Source organism: Equus quagga, chromosome 10 (assembly GCF_021613505.1).
Source record: "Equus quagga isolate Etosha38 chromosome 10, UCLA_HA_Equagga_1.0, whole genome shotgun sequence".
Taxonomy (NCBI): Eukaryota; Metazoa; Chordata; class Mammalia; order Perissodactyla; family Equidae; genus Equus; species Equus quagga.
Window position 1 is genome coordinate 13,144,101 of NC_060276.1, and position 20,720 is coordinate 13,164,820.

General features: G+C 41.9%; 1 protein-coding gene across 5 annotated transcripts in view; it reads left to right on the plus strand.

The window, feature by feature from the left end:
* FGF13 (fibroblast growth factor 13) overlaps nucleotides 1-20,720 on the plus strand; it is a 488,384-nt gene that overhangs the window by 286,938 nt on the left and 180,726 nt on the right. For 4 of the 5 annotated variants that reach the window (XM_046672533.1, XM_046672532.1, XM_046672531.1 and 1 more), the window contains one exon: nucleotides 16,381-16,548. The exons of the other annotated variant lie outside the window; for it this stretch is intronic. In XM_046672533.1, coding sequence (XP_046528489.1) covers nucleotides 16,381-16,548 — 168 coding nt within the window. The remainder of the gene's footprint in view (nucleotides 1-16,380; nucleotides 16,549-20,720) is intronic. 5 annotated transcript variants of the gene reach the window in all.

Genomic DNA, 20,720 nt, shown 5'->3' on the forward strand with positions numbered 1-20,720 from the left:
AAGACTGTCCCTGAGCTAACATCTGTGCCAATCTTCCTCTATTTTTTGTGTGTGGGACACCACCACAACATGGCTTGGGGAGCGGTATGTAGGTCCAGCCCCAGATCCAAACCCATGAACCCTGGGCTGCCGAAGTGGAGAGTGTGAACTTAACCACTATGCCACCAGGCTGGCCCTAGCAGAAGGTTTTTTTTTTTTTATCCCCAAAGTCCCAGCACATAGTTGTATATCCTAGATCATTCTAGTTCTTCTATGTGGGATGCCCCCACAGCATGGCTGGATGAGCTGTGTGTAGGTCCACGCCCAGATGCCCAGGATCTGAACGGACAAACCCCTGGCCGCCAAAGCAGAGCACACAAACTTAACCACTCAGCCACGGAGCCAGCCCCAGGTTTTTAAATTAATGCGGCTGCCTGCTCCTTCCATCTGTGAAGGAGCAAGCTGGCACACACTCATGTCTCCTCTCCCTTCTACGTCTTCCTGTCCTCATTTCTCCTTTCCATTTCTCTTGGCCTATGAGTGCAGGCCTCCTGGTACTGACCTTAGCCGTGAAAAACAATGGTAACCGCCATGAGCCAAATTGGCCAGAAGAGATTCACATTCTTTAGAGGATTTAGGACTTCTCCGGTACTCTAGAAGCCATTATTCTGAGCATTCACAAATATTGATGGGAGGTTTTTGGGGGAGAAACAACACTTTTCTTCCTCTGTTCAAATTGTGAACCAATTAAGAAACAAGTCATAAGAGAAAGATGTATGAACAACCAAATATCACCTTTATTTTAATAAAGCTAATACTAGGAGACGAAGCTTTTATCTGTGAAGAAGTGGACATTTTAACGATCAACCCCATAATTAGACACATATATCAACTCAGTCATAGGCAGCTCTGGGCCATAGCAGACTCCTGTCTTAGTCTCCTATCCCTCACCTGGCACGGGACCTCCACCTGCAAAACTTAATGCATAGAGGCGCAGAGCAGAATTTATGCTTTCTGTTGTGAGCTGGCTCCCAAGGAGAACAGAAAAAAGGAAGGGGCTAGGCTAGGGATGCTAATTTTCCTTTTAAAAGCTCACCAGTACCCCATCCAGAAAAGAGTGAATGATGGGCAGAGAGATGCCTGCAGTGTTATTATAGTGAGCTTCATATTGAAGAAAATATCAAGGAGAGGGAAGAACCTCCCCCCAAATTGAAGTAATGGAAAAGACTTGAGAGATCATCTGGTCAACTCCATTTGAGGAAATCCGAGCTCACAGAGGATGTGACTTGGATAGTGAGGGGTAAGCTCCTAAGCTGGGCTAGGAGTCTAGGCGCCTCGGTTCTAAGGTTTTCCCACCATTCCTTTCCCCCACTAGCACCTGAAGTGTTAAGTTTGTTTGCTGGAATCTTTGACATAATGACAGAAGGAAAATAGATTTATAGAAGAGAAACAAGAATGGCATAAAGGCTCAAGAGAATCAATTTCTCAAGAATGTTGTTATGCAAACTGCCCATCATCATCTCCGTCACTGCTGTTAATACTCTCCTGCAGCGTTAATGTTTGCTGGGTACCTACATGATCGTGTTCTATGTAGACATATTTCATCCAGTAAGAAACTGCAGAGGAGAGCTAAGTGTGAGGAGAGGTCTCTTCTCCTATGCCTAAAGAGTAGAATTCACTAATCTATAGTAAATATTGTCCCTCTGGGCAGTGTATATTCCATGGAATTACCATTATCAAGAGGTATCTATATTAAATAGTGTTGTTAGATGCTGCATACTGTTAGTCATAACTTCTGTTCGTAAGAGTCTAAATTCTTAGAGTGTGTATCCAGAGTCCAACCACTTCTTCGCACCTGTACCACTAAGTACCAACTACTATCATCTCTTGCCTGGATTATATTGTCTCTAACCAGTCTCTACACTTCTATCCTTCCTCCCTGAAGTCTGTTCTCTACATAGCAGCAAGAGTGAGCTTTAGAACCCATAAGCCAGATCAAAGCGCTCTTCTGCCTGAAACCATCCAGTGGCCCCCCACCAGTCAGAATTAAAACCAGAGTTATTACAGTGGCCTCCATGAGCAGGCTTCCTGTCACTATTCTGACTTCACCTCTTCAGTCTCTCAGTTCCAGCCACACTGACCTCCTTCATTTGCTAAAAATGCTCCTACCTCGGTATCTTTGCATTTTGTTCCTTCTGCTGGGAGCACTCTTCTCCTGATGTCTCCATGGCTCACTCTCTTCTGCGCTTCCTTCAGGCCTCTGCTCCAACGCCACCTTCTCAGGGAGGCTTTCTGAATTATTTGGATGAGGCTAGTTTATACTGCAGTAACAGAAAGCTAACTGACATGTCAGAAGCTTAACTTGTACAAGTTTACTTCTTCTGTATATGAGTGTAGCAGCAATTCAGAGCAGCTCCCTTCCCATCAGTGACTCAGAGCCCCTTGGAGTCTCATCTGACCGATTTACTATGTTTACCACCCTCCCCTGCCCCAAATGTGTAAACTTCATGAGGACAGGTGTTTTTGTCTACATTTTTTTCCATCTTCTGTACACTGTGTAGATTGAATAGTGCCTGGTAGTAGGTTATATTTGTTGAGAGAATAATGAGTATTTGTTGAATGAATATTGAAAGTTAGTATTATGAGAGGGAATGGAAAGTAAAAATGCCAGAGGAAACATCTTTGTGCATATTTTCTTCTCAGATTGAAGATGGTGAAGATATGTCAATTCCACATACAGTGTTTGATTATTGTTATTAAAATATCTGTAGAAGCCTCATAGCTTTAGAACCTATTTAGGTTTTCAGCATTAAGGTTTGGATGTTGTAGTAGCTTTGTGTTGCTGCCATAACAAATTGCCACAAACTTAGTGGCTTAAGCACCCGAAATTCTTCTCTTACAGTTCTGTAGGTCAGAAGTCAGACACACATCTCCCTGTCCTAACTGAGGTCTTGACGTGGCTGCATTCCTTTCTGGAAGCTCTAGAGAAGGATCTGTTCCCTTGCTCATTTTGGTATTTAGCAGAATTCAGTTCTCGATAGGTTGGAGAGCCCTATTTCCTTGCTAGCTGTCAGCTGAAGGCTATTCCTAGCTTCCAGAGGCTGTGTATTCTTTGGTTCATGGCCGCCTTCCTCCTTCTTCAAAGCCAGCAGTAGCAGGTTGAGTCCTCTCACACTTTTAATTGGCCTGCCTCTTCCTTTTCGTCTCTCTGACCTACTCTTTTACCTTCCCCTGTTGGTTTTAAGAGCTCATATGATTACCTTGGAGCAACCTGCATAATACAGGCCAATTGCCTACGTTTAAAGGTCTACTGATTAGCAACTTTAATTACATCTGCCACCTTGGGTAACATAGTCACAGGTTCCAGGGATTAGCACATGGGCATCTTTTGAGGGGCCGTTATTCTGCCCACCACAGATACACAAACTAACATGACACAAGGTGTAGTGAGTAAGAGTTTAGGCTCAGGAGGCCTGAAGACCTGGGTCTGAATCCCAGTTCTGCTCCTTGGTAGCTGGGTTACTCTGGACATGTTCCGTAACCTCTTTGACATTGTTTCCCGTGTGTCGAATGAGGACGATAATGATACCTGCCTCCTCGTGTTACTGTGAATACTGGAAATAATATGTGAAAGTGCATAGTTCACACTAGGCACTCAGATTTACTCCGTTTTCAGATATAACGTGAGCCTTCCTAGTGTTCTAAATGTGAGCACCAAACCCAGCTGAGAGCCCACCTCAGAAGACCTTGCCTTTAGTAGGATAGAGGAGGCCAAGTGCTCCTTTGCTGAAGCCTCAGTTAACCAGCTGGATTTGTAGGGAATGAGGAGGAAGTTTAATCTCAGTGTTTATGATTCCTTTACACCTAAATGATTAAATGCCGTTTTAAGGACGTTTGATGGCTCGAGGCTTTTAAAATAATCGTAATGCCTTTTTCTTAAACAGAAATGCTGCCCAGCGTAAACAAACTCAAATACCATTTGCTTTGAGATTCTTCCCAAACAAATTTGGAGCGGGTTCTAACCTGGCCCAATATATTCTTCCATCAGTAAATCCCGGCGGGGACAGCCCTCCTGAGAAGAAACACCAGGTCTGTTTACTGAATGGGGAGTTGGAGACTGCGGCGGGCGTGAGTGCAAAGGAAAGCACTCATTTAATTGGAATGTTTCTTTTTTAGAATTATTTTCTGTGTTTCAGCTATTTTAATTGGGAAATTTTGTTTAATGCTTTCCATTAGCTAAAAATAAGCCTCTTTTAACTGTCTAAGGGGGAAGAATTCTTCCAGGGCATGTAGGTGAGAAGTGCATTTCCTGGAGGTTTTGAGGACAATTGGAGCTTGAAAGTTGATGAATATGCTGCTGTGGCCTAATTGAAGTAACTGCCTTTTGAGGAGCTTGGTGCAGCTCGTGACTAACTAGGGAGAGGAGGATTTAACCAATGCATATTTTCAATGAAACAGGACATTCCAGGACTTACGTCTTGATGTCTTGATCGGTTGGGAAAGCCTTCTCCCACTTCTTTTCCTCTGCCTTCTTTCTTCTTTTACTACTTTTGGAATCACTGGCACAGCCACATTACATGGAATGCCAGGTGCATAAAGCCACAAGGACACACACATACTTTATAGTTTTGGAGAAATGGTTTTTATAGATCAGCCCATATATTGGAATTTGCTTTATGGTTCCTGCCAAAGGGTCGGTCAAGATGGGCTGCTAATGTACTTGAGTGGACTTTCATCCATGTCGCTGTGTGGGGAAGGAGGCACCAGTAAGTGACAGAAGCACATATGATCACAGAACACTGGCAGGAAGGGGAAATATGAGAACTCTGCTTGCTTGAAAATAAGGGTAGCGTTTCCTGACTAATAAAGTAAAATGAGTTTGCTACTTAGACACCTTTTCGTGGGCGGGGGGAGTATAGAGACATAGAGGTGAGTTTGATGACACTGACCACTCTGCCAGTCATATAATTTTTTTTTGAGGAAGATTAGCCCTGAGCTAACATCTGCTGCCATTCCTCCTCTTTTTGCTGAGGAAGACTGGCCCTGAGCTAACATCTGTGCCCATCTTCCTCTACTTTATATGTGGGACGCCTACCACAGCATGGCTTGCCAAACGGTGCCTTATCCGCACCTGGGATCCGAACCGTGAACCCCGGGCCGCTGAAGCAGAACGTGCGAACTTAACTGCTGCACCACCGGGCCAGCCCCAAGTCATATAATTTTTAAGCAACATTACAATATAATTTTCCAGTCACTTATCACTAGGACCAAGGAATCCCTGGCTGTCAGCAGAGCCCATGAGATGAGGTATCCTGAGCTCTCAAGATGTCCCAGGAGACTTGGAGCAACCATGAGATTCGAATAAGGGATTAGCTTTCAAAACATGAAATAAAAATATGAAGGGCCACAACTAGAAGGACCCACAGCTAAGATATACAACTATGTATAGAGGGGATTTGGGGAGATAAAGCAGAAAAAAAAGATTGGCAACAGTTGTTAGCTCAGGTGCCAATCTTTAAAAAAAAAATATGTAGGACATAGTGCTAAGGAGTAGAGCAGGACTCTTCTAGCATGCCACGTGGAGAAGTTTGGTGTCGATGAGCACATTTGCTAGGGAGACATGGGTGTAATGCTTGAGAGTGCACTCTATTGTCTATTGGCCAGGAAACCTCAGTCCTCTGAGATTTAATGCTCTTAAAATGGAAAAGACTGATAGGAGAAAAATAGGCTTTCTGTAGCAATTTAGCCTGCGATGTTGCCCAAGAAAGGTCTTAAGATCAAAGGCTGAGAAGATGTCAGGCAAGAAAGTATCTGTGAGTAGTTATGACATCATTTTGTGAGCCTAACTGGAGCTCCTGTACTAACAGTTACTAAAAGCAAAGGCACGTCTCTAGCCTCACACACACACACACACACACACACACACGTAGAGAGCAGAGCTGGCTGGAACGATATGCATGGGGCAGTGAGTTATCTGGGAACCCTCCGCTTAGCTTACTGTGTCTAAAGAGAAAGACCACTTCCTGACCCCCATGATTATGCATGGAGGAAGAGGCAAAATTTGGTCCAAATCAATGCCTGGAATCAACCTGAAAGTAATCTTTAAAGGCTGCCTAGATGTTTCAGTCCCTAGGACTCTGTGGCAAGAAGCACTCTGCATTAAAAACAAAATGAGTGAGACCAAATAAAATTTTTCAATGAAGCCAGTCACAATTAAACATTTCCAAGAAATTCCAAATGGCATTCTGGACGAAATACCATTGTCAGTCAATTTATTATTCTGTGAGCAGTATAGGCATCTTTTTTCTCCCGTGGGTCATTCCCCCTGATTTGGTTAGAAAACTAAAATGAAGGCCATGTGAAGCCTTGTCTGGACTAGCAAGAGTGTAGGTCACTGACATTTTTGTCTTGGTAAAGACGCTTTCACATTGACTTGGATTCCACCTCAGTTAATACATACGGAGTACTTAATACATATGGAGTACCTAACAAGGGCTAGGCATTGTGCTGGACGCCTCCACCCACATCATCTCTTTTAATTCTTAAAACAATCCTGTTAGGAGTTAAACACTGTGATTCAGTTTGGTCATCTGTAAAAGGTAGGAAGTTGACATACCCAAGGTCATGCACTTGGTGGCAGACGTCTTCTAAGTCCAGTGCTCTTTCTTCTTCCCCATGGCTGGGTTGCCATGAATATACATTTAACTGCTACCCAGATAGTTCTTGGCCTCAGGGGAGAAGGGAATGAACCCATACTGAGTACTGATTATGTGACTCTGTGCCAGGCACTGTTCTAGGCGCATCTCAAACTTTCATGTGCATAGCAATCACCTCAGAATCTTGTGAAGATACAGATTCTGATTCTGTTGGTCTGAACTTGGCAGGGCTGAGAGCCTGCATTTCTAACAAGCTCCCAGGGGATACCTATGCTGCTGGTTCAGGGTCCTCACTTAAAAATAGCTATCATCCCATTTGATGGGTGAGGAAACTAAGCCTCAAAGAGGATACATGACTTGCCCAAGGTCACACTGTTGAGACCACTTATGGTCTTGGAGTTGGGATTTGAAACCAGGACAGGTTGATTATAAGGCCTTTACCACTACACCCTACTGCATTCCCTAAGCCTTTTGAAACTATCTCCTTGAGAGATCTACTTGTATTCCATGCTTAATTAAGGGGCCTAGAACTTAAAAGTCTTAGTTTCTTCTAGAGCACTTCCTTCTTTTCTCAGGAAAACATCTCTGCAACTAATTGTGCTCACGCTTGTAACTCTAATTTTTCTCTTGCTCCTTCAATTAGACACATTGGTTTGCCACCCTCGCTGTACCTTAGAACCACTTGAGGAGCTTTTTACTACCAAGGCCCATACCCCACTCAGACCGATTACAGCAGAATCCCTGGAGTAGGGCCCAGGCATGGGCATTTTATGAATGCTGCCCAGGTGATTCTGAATCTGCAGCTAGCGTGGAGAACCCCTGAATTGCAGGGTTCAAGGAAGCAGTTTCCGGAAAATGTAGCCCAAACTCCTCTTTTGTGATGTCATAAAAGGCCAGCATATTTAACTGGCCAGTCACCAAGAATGTTCCTAATGAATTCTTGGTACCATTTTGTTTTGTGACTGTGAGCTTGGACTGCGCTGTGGTTGAGGTTGCAGCATATATATAGTTTGAAATGGCTCCGTGTGGACTCCGAGGGTGAGGAGCCTATGTGGGGAGCTGATGAGGAGGGACCAGGATGGAGAGATGCAACATCATAGACTGGCTTCAGGGTAAAGACACGAGTTCTCATCAGCCCAAGACATTGATCTTAAGAGGTGTTAATAAGAATAGAGCTTGGTTTGACTCAGTTCAGCAAAATTGGCTAGTGAGGAGATAGTCATATTCAAAACCAATGAGAGCGGGGTGGGGGTGGATTCATGCTATGGTAGAGCAATGGACAAATCACTGTGGTTGCTCAGGCTGGAATGGGGCTGCTGTGTGGAGATGTGTGCTGCTATACAATTTTACACAGTGAATAGCACCACTGCACAAGGGTGTGTGGCAACCCTGAGCTGAAGTGTGGAAAGAAATGAAAATAGTAAGATAATCAGGTGCCAGAGCCCACCCTCCAACAGGGAGAGAGGGATTGTTCACTGGGGAAAGTGAGGAAAGGCTTAAAACAGTCACTTTTTTTTTTTGGCGAGGAAGATTGGCCCTGAGCTAATATCCATTGCCAATCCTCCTCTTTTTGCTTGAGGAAGATTGTTGCTGAGCTAACATCTGTGCTAATCTTCCTCTATTTTGTCTGTGGGATGCCACCACAGCGTGGCTTGATGAGTGGTGTGTAGGTCTGTGCACAGGATCTGGACCATAAACCCCAGGCCACAGAAGTGGAGCACACGAACTTAACCGCTCCGCCGCCAGGCTGGCCCTACAACAGTCATTCTTAACTCTAGCTGTGCGGTGAAGTCACCAAAGGACCTTGGAAACTTACCAGTGCTCTGGCCTCAGCCTGGAGATTCTGGTTTAATTGGTCTAGTGTGGCATCATGGGTATTTTAGTTTTTAAAAGATCTCCAGGTGATTCTAATGCTCAACCACAACTGAGAACCACTGGCTTAGATTGTGTTTGTACTGTGTGGAGGAGAATGCAGACAGGCAGAGATAGCTGGAAGAGGGAAAACGAGCAGCTGGGGCAGTCATTCTCCAAGTGTGATCCCTGGCCAGCAGCAGCAGCAGCACTTGGGAACTTGTAGAAATGCCAATACTCCCCACCCACCACAGACCACCTCAATCAGAAACTTCCGGGGAGGGGGCCCAGCAGTCTGTGTCTTAACAAACCTTCCAATGTGAGTATGATGGATGCTTAATTTTGGCTAGTACTTGAACAGGGTGCACAATGGGGAATGCAATGACATAAGGCTGGAAACCTGAAAGTAACAGGCTGCTGTCAACTCTCCTGACTGTGCCATTGAGATGTACAGCAGTACCCAGTGTTCTAGGGTGGAATGTAATTCTCTCTGGACTTGCCGTTTCTTTCTTTTGTGCTTGAATTGCAAAAGGGATAAAATATGTGTCATTCGTGCTGGGGCAGAGGACCTCTAAAAGTGCACTCTGCTCTGCAGGAAGAAGCTACCACTTTTCTCCTTAATGGACTCATTTCTGTCTTCAATAGGGGGATGCAGGCTCGCTGGTGACATGGGTCTTTAGACGATGGGAAGGCTGGCCTTCAAGAAAGCTCCTTAGATAAAGCCAGAGAGGGTTTCCCAGCCCCTCTTCTTATTTCTTATCCCCACTTGAGCCAGGTCTTTGGTTGGCCGGACCCCACCTGCAGGTGCCCAAGGATACTCACCTAGTGTCAAGCAACGCCATCAGTGCTACTCAATGTCATCACTCACCAGAGAAAGCCTTTGCCCTAGGCTGAGTAAGGGCCCCACTGAAGTGTATCACTTGTGCTGTACATTTTGCCAGCCAGGGGCTTTCTGTTACCGGGATGATTGTCGTGTTTAGTAGTGTGTTTCCCTCTCTTTTTGGTGTGGACTGTGTGGGCCAAACTCCCCTGAATGGAATAGCTGAGTCCTTGCAGGATGCTGAGCATCTCAAGGGTCACACAGGGACTTCCAGGATTGGTACTACTTCTTTCCAAAGAGGTTTGTAGACCAGAGGGGCTTTACCCGTCCTCACATCCAGTGATTCTCAGCTAAGGCGATTTTGCCCTCATCCAGCTGGGAGGGATATTTGGCTGTATCTGGAGACATATTGGTTGTCACAAGCTGGGGAGGGATGCTATTGGCATCAAGTGGATAGAGGCCAGGGATGTTATTAAACATCCTACAGTGCACAGAACAGCCTCTCAAAACAAGGAATTATCCAGTCCCAAATGTCAAAACTGCCAATGTTGAGAAACTCTGGCCTAGTCTAAATCACTTTTTCTTCTTATTTTTTTTACTGAGGAAGATTGGCCCTGAGCTAACATCCATTGCCAATATTTCTCTTTTTCCTTGAGGAATATTGCTCCTGAGCTAACATCTGTGCCAATCTTCCTCTATTTTGTATGTGGGATGCTGCCACAGTGTGGCTTGATGAGCAGTGTATAGGTCCGTACCCAGGATCTGAACTTGTGAACCCTGGGCCACCGAAGCAGAGCGCGTGAATTTAACCGCTATGACACCGGGCCAGCCCCATAAATCACTTATTTTTGAAATGAGAAAACTGAGGCTTAGAGAGGTGAAGTGGCATTCCAAAGGGCACCCTAAATGTTGATGGTGAGTGCGGGTGGGGATCCTGGTTTCCTAACCATCAGAGTGCAGTGCTCAACAGTCCCATCTCTGTCACAGACAGTATTTCCTCCATGGCAGCTACTACTCTGTGTCTGCCAGATGCCGGGCAATGTGCTGAACTCTTTCCATTTATTACCACTTCTTCTTAGCACATGCCTTCAAGGTAGACGTGACTCTCCCCAGAAGTGATTCATCTACGCATGCAAAGCTACCATGTGCAAAGCGTTGTAGGCCTTTAGGGAAGCAAAGGTAATACCAAAAGAGATGGAGACATCTTGCCCTCTGGGAACTTGCATTCAAGTTGTGGAGGAAAGACATATATATGAAAATAATTATCAATCTAACTTTTCAGTGAAAGCCTATGATAACCAAAAAGCTGTCCCAAGACGTGACAAGATAAATTTCCTAAAAAGTTATGTGGAAATTAAAAGTTAGAGTGAGGTGACTGTTTCCTTGAGCTTTGTGGGAAGACTGCATGAAGCAGAGGGCGTCCTTCATTTGGTTAGTGAGAATTCTTTGAGTATATATTATGAGTGAAGCACTGTGCTGAACCCCACGTGTAGAATGGCAAATGAGAGAAATAGTGTTCCTGCTTCAGAGAGCTTGTGTTCTTGTGGGTAGTGTCAGAGAAGAGACACATACATACATAAATAAAATAATTACAGATCGTGCAAACCTACCTAAAGTGGCTGAAAAGACACCTCTGAGAAGGTGACGTATAAGTAGAGCCCTGAGGGACATGAAGGAGGAGCTATAGTGAGCAGTAAGCGCAAGGCCTTGAGGCAGGAAAAATCCTGGCGTATTCTAGAGAATAATGGACAGCTTGTGTGAGCAAGAAGAGAGGCATGTGGTGGAACTGAGGAGATGGGGGGTCGCCATGGTAGGGAGATCACATTTCATTCTCCTATGAAAAGAGCAAAACAGCCTGAACAAACAGAAAATTTGGAGGAAGACCTAACAGTGCTTTGGGAGGGGGAGAATGGAGATGGAGGAGATTGCAAAGGAGAAGGTAACTGAAATTTCTAGAAATATTTTAAAGTTGTTTTGATTTTGGCCAAATCAAATGATCATTAGTATTGATCAGTTCCGTTCAGTGGATCATTAGTATTGATCAGTTCTGTTCAGGGAATTATTTACTTAAGTTACTCATTTACGTTTAAACTTGCCATCTGGATTGTATCCACTGTGGCAGAAAAGCTTAAATAGCATATACAAATAAGTAATAGTTAGCTGGGAGGCAAAACGGAGATATTGAGCTAACTCATCCTGCGGTTGAATGTACTGTTGAGCATGACAGTTGCTGAATGACGTGGAAGAGGAATCGCGCTAACTGCTCCTTTTTCTTCTCGCTTTCTTTCTCATTATGTAAGGACATCTGATAATCTGTATATTTTGCCATATTTTCTGTTTCATAGATTTTTTTAACTATTTAGTTGTTGGAGTTACTAATACACTTCTAGTAACTTTGATTGGCAGTCCTGTGGCTGTATTTGTTTCTGTTGCCCTGCTGATCTCAGATTTGCTTTGATTTAAAATCATGTATCGTTAATTAAGTATGTTGAATCATCTTTGTTAAGAGTTCATTTAAAAGCAAAAAACAGCATCATCAAATAATTGAGGGCTTGTTAACTGCTTCCAGCTTGAAGCCATGAAACCTTGCAAATCACAGTGGCCTGGTGAGGGGGCAGGTGCCTTTGTAGCATTGTCTAAATAGTTCCCTAGGCTGTCTCTGGTTGCCTTTCTGTCTTTGAATAAAGAAAGAAAAAATTTTTGGAGACAGGGCTAATCTTTGAAGCTAAGAAATACTGAAGAACCTGACCCCTGTTCAATATGTCAATGTTTGTACAAAGCAGTTATGCTTTAGACTTGCTGGTAAACACACTGGAATCCCAGCTTCTAGGCTGGGCTTTTCCAATATCTGTGTGACTTGTCAAGCCACTTGCCCTTCCTGAGCTCTATTTTCCTTATGTTTTAAGACAAAGGGGTTGTATTAAATTATCTGTAAAGAAACTTCTTTTTGGAATGGCATTGAGAATTACGTTGTAGTGTTTGTGATACAACTAAATACTTGGGTAGCGGTTTTATGTAGCCAATGTTATATTTATTGATAAGTTATAGAGTAAAACAAGAACTGCATTTTCCAAACATAGGAGGGATAAATGATTAACTTCTTTAATTAAAAACGCATTTAAAAGGTACATTGCATTGGCATTTTTTATTTCATCAATGATTGTTTTTTTTTTTTTTTAAAGATTTTTTATTTTTTTCCTTTTTCTCCCCAAAGCCCCCCGGTACATAGTTGTGTATTCTTCGTTGTGGGTTCTTCTAGTTGTGGCATGTGGGACGCTGCCTCAGCATGGTCTGATGAGCAGTGCCATGTCCGCGCCCAGGATTCGAACTAACGAAACACTGGGCCGCCTGCAGCGGAGCGCGCAAACTTAACCACTCGGCCAGGGGGCCAGCCCCCATCAATGATTAAGTTTTGATGTAGATTGGTGCTTTTGTTATGTCTAGTTTGAAATGGGGATGTTGTATTTCTGTGGACATGAGTAGCTCAGGCCACGTCATCAGGCTTAGACTTAAACTCTCTTCCCTTGCCATGACTGCCCTCCCACCCTGTCCTTGATCTTGGTGAATGCTAAGATGCCTCGAGGAGAATGGGGATGATTTAGTGCCAGTCTAGCACTGCTACTAGGAAACCAATTCTAGATGCAGGCTTGCCCACCTAATGGTTAGTCAATAGTACACCTTTTATAGCAGGAACTAGCTCTTCCATAAATTGTGCTCATAGCTCTCATCCCGCCACGAAAGTCACTTAATTCTTGTCACCACTTTGTCTGAGTATGCCACCTGTCAGTGTCTGCGTGTCTGTGGATGTGTGGATTTGCATGTGTGCACTTGTTTCCTCCAACTCTTTACTACTCTTGTGGGACTTTGGAATCCTGAGTCGGGGGGCTGTATGATCAAGGCCGAGGGCGCTGGCTATGTGGGCACAATTTCTGGGCAAAGGCCTGCTCCTTGGCAGCTGTTGTCATGGGGCTCAGCAGCCTTTCTCAAAGCATGGGACCCCGTGGTCCGGAAATCAACCATGAGCCACTCTTACCATCTTATTTGTCTTGAAGAATCAAGTTGAACCTCTGAAACTAGAGAAAGCTTTGTGTAACCCACTGTGTACGTAATCACTGGAGTCTTTGGTCCACCTCCAAGATTGGATAAATCTGTTTTTGGGAAGGGCAGTAGGAGTCGTTGAATGGACAAATGGTTCAAATGAACAGGAGGAGTGGTTTTCAGATGACAGGGCTTGTGTGCAAGAAGAGAATGCGCTAGGAGGGGGGAAAAGGCAAAAAACATTGGACTAACTCAGGGAGAGAAGAATCTCATTCTTTTTTCCAGTTTTGATGAGATGACTTCTTTGCAAGCCTACTCTCCCTTTTCTAGAGCTACTGCCCTTTGGAAGCATTGCATCCTCATCAATTTTTTAGGGAAGTAGAATTCAGGTACCCACCTGCCTTAGTGCTGGGGTCCTGTGTGAAGTTCCCTGTTAGTCCTGCTGCTGTCAATTGCACATGCAGCCACTGTCCTACTTGAGGGAGCCCTGGGAATAAATGGATTTGACATAATAGCTTTAATTTTCCTCCAAAATATGCTCAAGTTCAGAGATCTTGTAGACCCAAGCGAAGTGTTCCCTATACAATGCAATGCCACTTATGGTTTAAAAGTCCAAAATGTTTCTAGCTCTTGTGTCAGCATGACACCAAGCTACTGATGGATTGACTGTTATTTTTTCTGTTTTGCCTGAATTGACTGATGTTTGGGGCATTGAGTAGAGACAGCCTGAGACCCAAATCTGAGCCATTAACTCCCAGATGTTCACTATTTCCAAGGAAATGTTCTGTGCCTGTGGTTATTATTCTGATGGCTCCTTAAATGCTCTCATCTTGGCACCTTTTGCATTTGCTAAATTCAATTTGGAGAATGAACAGGAGAGAGAGAGAATTTTGTGGAAAGCAATTATCCTACACTTTTGTGAACTTCATCCTTTCCCCATTATGATGAATTTTTGGGCTGGTTCTTGTATCAGTCAGCATATCGCTTTCACTAGAATTTTGTTGTATGTTACAGATAACCAGTTGTAGCTAATTAAACAATAATGATGGCAGTGCAGGGCATTTTCTGGGAATTAATGACCAGCTGGGAAAAGCTGATGACTGGAGAGTCAGCCAAAGGCTATTAGCTTCAGTCTGCCATTAATCTCCAGAAATGCCCATTTGTGACGTCATTGTTGGTATTGAAAAATGAAAATGGAAGACAATTTACTGATGTTTATCATGTACTTCTGAATAAGAAGTTGCCGATGTTATCAAAAAGTCGTTCTTTTCTTTTTTATCCTCCAGTTGTCCTTTAATCTTAAAATATTTCTTATGTACAGTGTATGAAAATGGAATTTCTCAGCTTCTATATAATCGTGGGTGTTCTTTCTTTTTTTTTTTTTTAAGAGTTCCAAGTTTGGGAGGTTTTCTTTAAATATTTTGGATGGTAAAGCCAGAATTTGTCTCCAGCTGTGATGGTGGAATTTGATAAGTGTCTATATTATCATAACTATCTGCTCATGGCAGGAAATGGTTGCAAATGTTTTGAACAGCAGCTGTTGCTAGCAAAGATGTGCATTCAACAACAAGATTCTAAGAAGTTATAGTCACATTCGTAGTAGATGAAGGGAACTCTCTGCCAGGAAAAGCTGTGGTAGTATGTCTATATAATATTTTTGATTACTGATGCTGAACGCTAGAGAAAAATAGAAAGAGAACTGACTAAAATATTCATCACCTTCTTGCATAATTTAATGACTTATAAAGGAAGACAACAATTCCACACACAGGCAATCTATCAAGAACTTGTTCTAAACACGCAATACTAATTTAAAAGTTAGGTTGGTTTTTATACCATTTTTACCCCAACATGAAAGAAAGTTTTTAAAGCCCATTAAGATCCCAGCCAATGAGCCGGGAATGTTTGGCCAAACGCAGAAGCTTCAGATCCCATCTAATTTCAGCCATAAGCTGTTTATATTTTGCAAGCACCATAGCATTATTCTACCCATAAGAAGTTTGCTGGTGGTATCAGTCGTCCTAAATGCATGTTAAGTGTATGCATTTGGGGGAGTATAATGAGTCAGCAAGTCATTAATCACAGCTTTAGAGGCACTGACTCACGGCTGGCAAAATGGAATGGCCTCATTGGGAAGGGTGTGAAAGAGAAAAAATCCATTCTGAGGTCAGTTCCCCGTTTCTGCAAATGCAGATCAAATTTGCACCCACTTTGGTGGGTGGTTATCAGGCTAAAAACTGTTTCAGTGGACCCTTTAAAAGCAGACACCTTGTTTTTGCAGGGAGGAAATGCTAGAAATTCACAATCTTGCTTAGGAAATGTACAAAGGGCCTAGAAAGAAAATGTGAGCTGATAGTGGCTTGGTGTATATCTAAGGCCAAAATTAGTGAGCTGGGCCCTGCTCTTCCAGAATTCAACCAGATGGGTTTCTGATCCAATGTTGATTATTAGGCTCTCAACTGGAATTTCTTATCTTCATTAAGGAGTTTTGAATATCTAAAAAATATTTGCAACAGCCCCAGTTCTCTTTGGAAATCAAAGAATAAAGAGCAGCACGCTTCATTCTTCTGTTAGATTCAGGATATACCGCATGGAAGTCAGGCCCTGGCCAGGAGGAGACCAAAGAAAGAAACGTAAATGAATACATTGATAATTGGTGGACAGTAGCCAGTTTCACCTGTAAATATTCATATTATGTCTCCGATTGAAACATGTAAAGTCTATATGGTGTTTATTTAGATGCAGTATGGTTATTGGTATGAAAATATTTTATCACACTTCTGGCACAGTGTAACGCTTAAATTTTCCTTGTGGTAGCAATAGAGGTGTATATAGTTGAGTCAGCTATTGCCAGGGCTATAGGATTTTCAACTAAGCCCCTAAAAATAAAATCACCCAGCTATTAAATGCTTTTCTTTGAAACTTTTCTGGGGAATGTTTTTTCTTTAGTCTTCCCTGGGAGTAGATGGGATATAAGACGTTCGCTGCCTTCATGAAGCTCTAACTTGAGTTCATTTTGTTATGTGGTGACCACAGTTCTGGATGACGCCCCCCCTGGCACACAGGAATACATTATGTTACGGCAAGATTCCATCCAATCTGCGGAATTAAAGAAAAAAGAGTCCCCCTTTCGTGCTAAGTGTCACGAAATCTTCTGCTGCCCGCTGAAGCAAGTACACCACAAAGAAAACACAGAGCCCGAAGGTTTGTGCACGACGGACGCGTGTTTTGCTTGTTTTCTCTTCTTCTTCTTTCTTTCTCTTTCTTTTTGACTGTGCGTTGCCTTCTGGTGTGCTGTGTGCTGTTCGGTGCCTACCATAGTTCGGAGGCCCCTTGGCTCCCTGGTGAATGTGTTATGCAGTCTCAGATGGGACACTGCATAATACAGTCATTTCCGGCACAGCACACAGCATCTCCTGCTTCTCGTAGCTGAAACATTTTCAGCTGGTGTCATTACATTGCCCCATTTTGGCTGCTAAAGTTGCTTGCTCTTGTAGCCAACATCTGGCCAAGTCTGTTCCCATCACCTTGCATTCCTGAAGCAGCGGTCGGCTGAGGAATGGCACTTCAAAAATGAAATAATGAGAAGATTGTTCCAAATTTTCCAACTCTCCTCCACTCCATAAAGCTTCTGCATTGCGCTCGAAGAATGCTCATGATCTACCTAGTTCGCTGAAGCAGGCCCAGACTTCCTATGTAATGCACGCCCAGTTGCACTTTGCCATAGTGAAATGCATGACTCAAGGAAACGATGAGTAGTTTATTTTTCTTTTCAGCTCAAGTACAGGATTGGAAAACCACTTGCTGTTACTTAAACCGAGGTTGATAAGGTGTTCATCGCAATCCATGCTGCAAATCTCTCTCTAAAGTACCTTCTCTATCCAGAAAGAATATTGGTTTATTTTTTCCAACACTTTTGCATGTATCAACAGGGACGTTTTTCACATCGCAAAATGTGGTAAACTTTTTGCCATGTGTGCATCTCAACTTCTAAAATGACATTTGAGAAGTGTACTGTGTATGCTAATTAAATACTTAGTGTAAAACTGCCCGTGTTCCCCCCATATCAAATGGTATCAATGCAGTTTACCAATGAATAAGATTGGAAGTGGCAAAATTCACCTCTGCTTTGGCAGTCGGTGTACAGTTTGCATAAATGTTTCTGGTACAATTTCTAAAAGCAACCTTGTTCTCATTTCAGGTTGCCCTATTGCAACATTATGGGTATCTTTATTACAACTGTCTTTCTGACCTAGCAAAGACTGCCATGTGGTTCTGTTTAAAGTTTGGTGTGTAAGAAAATCACCCCAAATTGACTCTAGTCCATAGTTTTGGAAGCAAATTTTTACATCTTAGTCTCTTCTTCTCCTTACTTCCAAATCGAGTTTTAAATGTTCATTGGCAGAAAATGAGAAGTGTGCATTCTTCTATGTTTAATTCTATTTCAGCAGTGGAATAGAGCGGTTTGCATTTGTTTTCTACCCATACTTTGTTATCCAAGCTATTCACTTTGGGTATGAGTTTTGATGTCAACACTCATTCATCTGGAAATGTAAATGGTGATCCTTTACAGTGAGTAAAATAAATCTTTTCGTAGAGAAGATACTAACTTGAGTTTATGTTTCAATGAAACAAAAAATTTCAACCAGTGACAATTATTTTACTATATATAATGCATTCCAATATTTTCTTTCTTTTCTCTGAAATTATGTGTGTCTGTGTGTATATATATATATTTGCAACTACAAAAACAGTATGTGTATTATAGATATATACTGTTTATTGTATAATTATATATATTAAATATATATAGCATAATTAGATATATATGTATTATAGATACTATACTGTTTTTCTACTTGCACATCAGTCTGAAAAACAAAATTTGATTTGGGTAAGAAAAATAAGCCATGTAAGAAGCAGCTAGTTAAATTCAGTCAAGCAGTTGGTTTCTACTCACTTCAAGTTGCTTTAGCAATACTCAGATTTAAAAAAACCAGTTGAATAAGATCCCGTCTCTTTTCTTACTATGTATAATTTTGACAGGAAGTGTTAATTTTCAAAATATCATCTGGAGTGTATTGTGAATACTGTTATGAATGTTTTCAGATATTAAGACTTCTTTAGAGAATGGATAGCAGTTAAACTCTCTTATGCAAGGTTTGGATAGTTTTTAATCTGTCATTTCATCTACACGTTAAGTGGCTGCCATCTTGCTTAATGTGGCTGTCATCTTTTCACTTGTATACTTTGATCATGGGCCTTATCTTCTTTCAGATTGAAGATTTCTCTTAGTCTTGCTCTTCTGCCAGGTCCTTTGGAATAGTGAAGCTAATATTTCCCTCCTTATTCCTATGGGTTATTTGTAAATAGTATTAGTTTCATTAGAGGTTTTCTGGGATGATATTTTAATACTATTTACAATTTTACTGTACCCCCTTCAAACAAGGTCCCACAATGTAATGGTGAATCCGGACCTTGAAATGAAAACACTTGATCTTTGCACGAATTGACAGGATCCAGAAGACCTTAGATGGGGGTCAAAGGAAACATGCTGTGGAAGCGACCGTGGATAAATAAACAATGCCAAGAAATTAACATGCTTACTTCATGTAAGATACCGAAGCTCGTCATTTCCAGGAGGTGAAGTAACTGTGGGTTTGGAAGGTGTCAGTGGTCATTCTGGCAACCTGGAAGATTTTTGCAAGACTGATTTTTAAATACTATAAGGTACAGTCTTCAGTTCTCTCTTACAGTTGCTGTAACATTTTATTATAACTAGTAGAAATAAAAGACCTCTTTCTTCCAAATGGATAGAATCTTAGTTCTAGACAACATTTTGAAGAGAGTTCTCATGCTTCTGTGCCAAAGCATGAGCCCTTAATTGACCTTGGCTGTAGATGCCCACCAGTTCCACTGCAGGTGAAGGCAATGGACAGGGTGGTTAAGCCATTTATTGCTTGATCTGTGCAATGCCGGTACACCAGTATGACCTCTTCTGATGTGTTTATACAATCTTCAAGTGAAAAATTCATTTAAATTTTGGAGGAAAATAAAAGTTTGAATTGGATAAATTTTAGAAATGATTAAGTTAGGTCAAGGAGCTTTATGTGTATTATGATACAGCTGCAATTGTTTTATTCTTTACTGAATTGATAAAATCGACCAACTATTTTTGTATTATTATCAGCAAAGTCTTAGTGTTTCTTTTGATTGGTGATGTCTTGGTATGGGCCAAATTATTTCCATAGTTCATGACCACCTGAGATTTGCTACACATAACTTATTTACAATTGTTCACAGTCATCTATCTTTTTAAAGACATTTTTGTATCGTATCCAGGGCCCTCATAATCCATGTAAAATAAAACATAGAAGGATTGAACTATCTCACTGGCTTTCCAGGATATACTAATCCCAAATTACACTTTGCCAAAAACAAGTTTCTATTTCCGAGTAGCCAATTCCAAAATAAGTTCTTTAATCTGTTCCAAATACTTGTGATTTTCAGTGATGTGATTATTTCCATAAAAACCACTTATGATGTAATCTTATGTGAGTACTGGAATTTGGCTGAAGAAGCACATACAAATATCTGAGAGTCTAATTTGGCCCAGGACCAGCAACGCTCTTTGTTAGAAGAAAGCTGCATGGAGAGTGGAAATCATTACCAAAATCTTTTTCTTACTCTTCCAGGAGCCTTTAGCAAGAGAAAGTATAATCTTCATAGCTTTAGTTTTTTGTTTATTTTTTTCTTTCATTGTCATGTATGTCAAAATGAAATCACTGATTTAGAGTAACTTCTGAAAGCCATTCTATTATCAGCATAGTTTCTGCTTCCTAAATGCCAGTCATTGGGCATTTACCGTTGTTTAAAGATGGTTCAAAAAAATCACACCGAGATATACATGCTTGCAGGTAGACACTGTTGAAAATCTACAGAGAAAAATAAATCATGGATTCCCAGCATTTACTTTTAGGATTGAAAATCATGATTACAACAATAAACTTGAAGGAGTTAACACAATATAAGAAAATATTACAAAGCTAGAGATTTGTCACCATCTTTTAATCAGGCATTTGGTCTCTTTTCTTCAATCCTGTTTTCATGTGATTTAAATATATACATATACATTCCATCTCCTTCAGGACATCCATAACCTTTTTATCCAGCGAGGCATCCAACCGTAGTGAATTTGGTTGGAGGAGAAGAGAAACTGTGTTCCAGACTGGCGATGAAGTTGAGCAGCGTTCGCTAACCAAAAGAAAGCAAAATTGTGTGCCAAATGTTAAGGGGGCGTATTTATGACTAGCACAATGACTGTTACTCTGATAATGCCTTGGTTTCTTTATCCCTGAAGGAGCATATGTCACCAT